The 5,197-nt window shown below is 49.5% G+C and overlaps 1 protein-coding gene across 1 annotated transcript in view; it reads right to left on the bottom strand.

Moving 5' to 3' along the window:
* Positions 1–323: 323 nt before the first annotated feature.
* LOC119442685 (uncharacterized) overlaps positions 324–5,197 on the bottom strand; it is a 17,936-nt gene continuing 13,062 nt past the window's right edge. Inside the window, exon 10 of the mRNA XM_049663025.1 lies at positions 324–590. Coding sequence (XP_049518982.1) covers positions 324–590 — 267 coding nt within the window. The remainder of the gene's footprint in view (positions 591–5,197) is intronic.

Below are 5,197 nucleotides of genomic sequence, written 5' to 3'. Positions count from 1 at the left end.
ACGAACAACACGATGGTGATACAATCATGAGACTCTGAAAAAGTAATTTGATATACCCTTAACACGTGGTTGCTATAGAAGGATCCCCACATTCGGTGCACGTAACACCCTCGCGTGTTATGCATATTTAATTTTTGAAAGTCACAGGACGCATTAATCAATATGTCAATAGACGCAAGCGCACGCTCTGCGCGTGGTTTAGTATAATAGGAGCCAGCGCAACCGCTCGTGCTTTGTCATCTCGGGTTGCGAACGTTCATCACAGCCGGGTTGACAGGCGTCACAGGCAGGCGTGCGGTGGGTATACAACATGAGGACCGGGCTCACTCCGATGGTGGTGGGGAGGTGGGCCGCAAGCAGTAGCAGAACTTGCGGTACGGCATCGTGGGCACGCAATGCGAGCTGTTGCCGTATAGGGAGATGCGCAACACTTCCCCGATGACGGTGACAACATCGCGGAAAACGCGTGCCGTCGCCTCGAACACGGCCTCGCCCGGAACCGTCACGAGGCTGACGGTGAGCTCCCGGACGTCGCTCTCACCATGACCGAGAGAAAAGAGCCACTCAGTCCACGAAGGTGTAAAGCTGACCTGCGTGTAGGAATTGGGTGACTTGGTTGTTAGACCAGTTGCCACTTGGAGAGTCAGACCCTTAAAGAGTGTCTGGTGGAATCTTAAAGACCGCAATTATTTTCACTCGCAGCGGTAGCTTAGTGGATATAGCGTAGCACTGCTGGGCACTAGGTCGCGGTTTCAATACCGGCAGTGGGTGCTACACTTCGTTAAAGGACTCCTCCATCACCAGGCCACATTGCCAATTTTGGTTACAACCACGAAGTTCTTACGCGTCCTCTATAGGAGCGATCTACCGCAAGAATTTTTCAAATTGGTTCATTAATAGCCGATACAGAAATGTTTCAGCGCCGCAAACGAATGATTTCAGGAGGCGAGCGTCACCACCAACATAGACACTCTCTCCGCTTGCCCCCGTCTAGCCTTTGCAAGCTAAATTCCTTTCCTGCGTTCTCCAATACCGGAGCTAGAGGATCGCGTGACGCATACGTCACGGGTCACGCATTTTTTTCTCGTTTTTTTTTTTGCTGCGCGGCGCAACTGCGCTGACGGTCTCGCGCGCGAGCTGTTGAGTTTGTCTCGTTTTGCGCTGCGCACGATTTTGCGCGCTGTGCACGAGCACACCTGACTAGCGGTATAATACAGTGTTACACGAACACTGAGGCAGACGCGAGCGGATCACAGAGCATGATCGCGTGCTAGAACACGCTAGAAAATGACAAGCAGACGATACGGAAGTACGTACATCTCTCTTACTAGGATACGAAGTAAAACAAAGACACGCAGACATTCGGTTTGTAGGTTTTATTATTTCTCTAAACTTTAATTAGACTATTGAAGCAACACATCAAACAAATAACTGCTGTTACCTTGAATAATTTTCAAGTCACGTGTCGCTGTGAGTGACGTCACAGCACGGCAATGAACGTAGGCGCACTTGCGCCATATACGTCGACTCTCCTGCTGGGAGCGTGGCTACCGCGAAAAGACACGATAGCAGACACGATCGTTAGCGTGTATTGTATGCACTGCGCTTGTCAGTTCGAATTGGCCAGACCTGGTGAGGGGCCCTTTAAGGGTAGAATGCAAAAAAAAAAAAAAATACTAGCGTAGCTTGCACTAGGAGGCGCAATGCTAAAGAGACAGCGGAGCTGATGGGCACCTAGCTAGTCCTGGCTTTTGGGCTAGGCTAAGCACTACCAAGTCATCCCCAGCATTTCCCGGAATTTATTGATTATTGATTGATTATTATTAGCTATTGATTGACTATCGATTGGCTATCGATGACTGACTAAGATTAAGTAGTTCCAACCATGCTTAGCTAAATTAAGCCAGGCTCAGCTCCGCTAGTTCACAGGGCCTTTGCGCTTGGACCCTTTTTGCACTACCACCAGGATCGGCCCACGTGTTTGTGGATGACTAACGGAATAACGGCCGGCTTAAACAGCTCCGCTGTTAAAGCGTACGTATACAGTGCAGTGGGTGCATGTTAAGTAACCCAAGGTGGTCAAGATGAACTCGAAACCCTCCACTAAGGCGTCTCTCATAACTCATTGTGCCAATTTATAGACCTGAAGCCCCACATTTTTGTATTATTTTTAATCATTTGACAAAGTCGCAAGGCCCATAGGAAGTGCAAACAAAATCCAAACAGAAAGACTGTTGAATAATTGACTAATTGATTGATTGAGTGACTTGGGGTTTCACATCCCAAAGCATGATCATGCAGCGTTCCGGAGCTGGCCTCGTTCTCTGCCACGTGCCTTACGTTCTGACTCGACCTTGTGGCAGTGGCACCGGAACAGATCACTTAATTGATGGGACTATCAATTTGATGCATCGTAGTGGAGGACTCGGGATCAATTTTGTCTCAATGAAGTTCTTTAACGGGCCCTAACATTCAATTATACGAGCGTTCTTGGCATTTTACCGCTATCAAGATGCGGTCGCCACTGCCGCAAACCAGACCCACGACCTCGTCAAGTTCAGCAGCAGGACGCCATAATCATCGTGCCGCCACGGCTGGAAAGGCAGCTCGTGAGATGAAGCTTATGAGATACCATCACTTATGAAATACTTATCACACTGAGTATGTGACAATGTGTACGAACCTCTCTCACGCGGACATGGGATCACTGCAGATGCGGGACTGGGTAGGTACCGCTGTTCAATGAAACTATTTGACGCCGACTTGGAGCACCGGGTATGTGCCTGTATAGGTGTGTGCCGCACTTCAACGAACATCTTTGACGCCAACTTAGGTAATTAATTAGGTATGCGCCACTGAGAATGTGCCGCTTTACATTGACGAAAACGATCGACGGATACGTCAGTCAGACCATCTCCAGCTTATTGAAGGTTCCGTGGCAGGGCATGGAGTCCGAGGAGAAATATGACACGGTACCTCGTGTGCGGTCGCAGCGTTCCGGAGCTGGTCTCGTTCTCTGCCACGTGCCTTACGTTCTGACTCGACCTTGTGGCAGTGGCACTGGAACAGATCACTTAAATTTCTCTGATGCTATAAGCGGAATCGAACCCAAGCCACATTGGTTTCTCAAGGACAGGAACCAGACGCTTAAGCCTGCTGCGCCACAAATACACTGGGTATGTGCCGCTATTCAATGAAACTCTCGCCAACTTTGGTTCACTGAGTATGTGGCAGGGGGTGTGCGGCGTGCGAGGGAAACAATTTTCAGTGTTTATAGGCACCGGCCTGACACGCTCCTCATCTCAGAGGCCACGCGCGTACTTCTCGGCTGCGCGACTAGATGGCGCAGTGTGTTCAATAGAAGTGCGAGAGAGGAACCCGGTTGCCGCATGACGCGTTTCGAAGCGTGCGCACGCACCGGCGTGCCATAGATTTCGGAGGCCACGCTTAGGCTTCGCGGCGTCGGCGCCAGATGGCTCCGAGTGTTCTTAGAGAACTCCTCGCGACAGAGGAGTTCCGCTGCAGTACACGCCTCGTATATAACTCGCTTCGACGGTGACAATACGATGTGTTGCTTTATTAATTCAATGCTAAACGCATTACCGTCGACGGTCGTCGTAAGGTGGGTTCTGCAGAATTTTTCTTTTGTCCTTATTCGCTGCAGTTTCTCATCTATAGTAGTAGGTGCAGTATGTTTAATTTAGGAGTGCAAGGCCGAGAGAAACGAAAGTTTGCCGGGAATCAATGCGCGAAAGTCGCAGTGCGCGAAGCAACCATGCAGGGACAGTTGTTGTTCAAGAAATGCTTTGAAACTTGGCAAACAGTGTGGAGGGTGCCTGCATGATTCTCGAGTCAAGATCTGCACCGAAAGAGAACAATCAGATAGATAGATATTGGGCTTCTGTCTAACGTTGTTTTGCCCCGAATGAGTGCTACAATGGTGCGCATTGGCGAAGGAAAACGAAAGAAGACACCTATGTGGTTCTTGCGACTCTCAAGTTTGCGGGATAGAACTTTGTCATATCAGCAATGTCGAGAGAGGTACATTTTGTATGCTTAAAACCATTAGAATGGAACCTGGACTTTACGGAACAAAATCTTGTCTCACAATTCGCCGACCGTTCTGTGTGAAGGCCTACCGTTGTATTGTACTGATGCTGCGAAACAAGCTAGAAAAAGAAAGATGACGTGCCCCATGGGCAAAATTTGACAACAACAAGAACCAGGTAGGAGACAAGCTACGGCGAATTTTAGGTCTCCTGAATCTTCTTTGAGAGCACTGCAGATGTTTCAAATTTTTACAGCCGGGCTGTTAAAGTCGAGCTTGGTCCGTGCGCAGCGATGTTCGCAGCATAGCAAAGTCGGGAGAGGGGCAAGTGTATAGCGAGAGGGAAATCTGTCGAGAGGGAAGAAAGTGTGGCGAGGAGGGAGGAGGGAGGCGAGTGGAGAGGAGGACTGGCGGCACAGGTGGCAGGGCGGAAATGAGCAGGAGCGGAGCCATTGCACAACCGCGCCGAGCGCACGTGGTATGACGTTGGTAACGACGTCAACGCTCCCTATTAGCAGGCGCGCTCTCCCATCGGCGGGCCTCTTTCTCGCCCTGGACTTTCTTGACGTAGTGCAACGGCGAAGCCGACCGCTAGAACTCGCGAAGACGCCGCTCGATTAGAATGCCGTAGAGAAACGGCTCGTGAGCGTGCTAGGAAAGGGAGAGTCGATCCCGAGCAGTGGACAAGGGAAGTTGAAACCAATCGTCGCCGAAGAGAAGATGAAAGTGTTCGAGCAGGACAAGCGGAGACCAGGCGTCGTCGAACAAATGAAGATCCCGAGTTTTTCGCCAATGAACGAGCATCGGCATCAAGGTATCGCGAAGTTCATCGAGAGGAAATTCGAAGTTTACGAGATCCTGCTTTGCTAAACCACGCTCTTCTTCGCCTAGCTTTGCACAACTTTGCTGAGGCTTCCCCTCGGCTACGCTGGTCATTTCTGTTTGCGATAGCAAAGCCACGCCTAATTTTTTTGTTCATGTTTTCATAACCTATTTTTACAGTTCTTGTATGCACCAACAAACATAACTCGTTTCTGAATGAAACTTTGCACACTTATTTCTTATATACTTGGCCATGCAAACTATGAAAGATAAAATCGTAAGAAACATTTGATATCGCTGGCTTCGTTTTATAGCAAGGCATACCTA

The sequence above is a fragment of the Dermacentor silvarum genome, chromosome 2 (assembly GCF_013339745.2).
Source record: "Dermacentor silvarum isolate Dsil-2018 chromosome 2, BIME_Dsil_1.4, whole genome shotgun sequence".
Classification (NCBI taxonomy): Eukaryota; Metazoa; Arthropoda; class Arachnida; order Ixodida; family Ixodidae; genus Dermacentor; species Dermacentor silvarum.
Note: the sequence above shows the minus strand (reverse complement) of the source record. Positions and strands in the feature narration are given on the sequence as shown.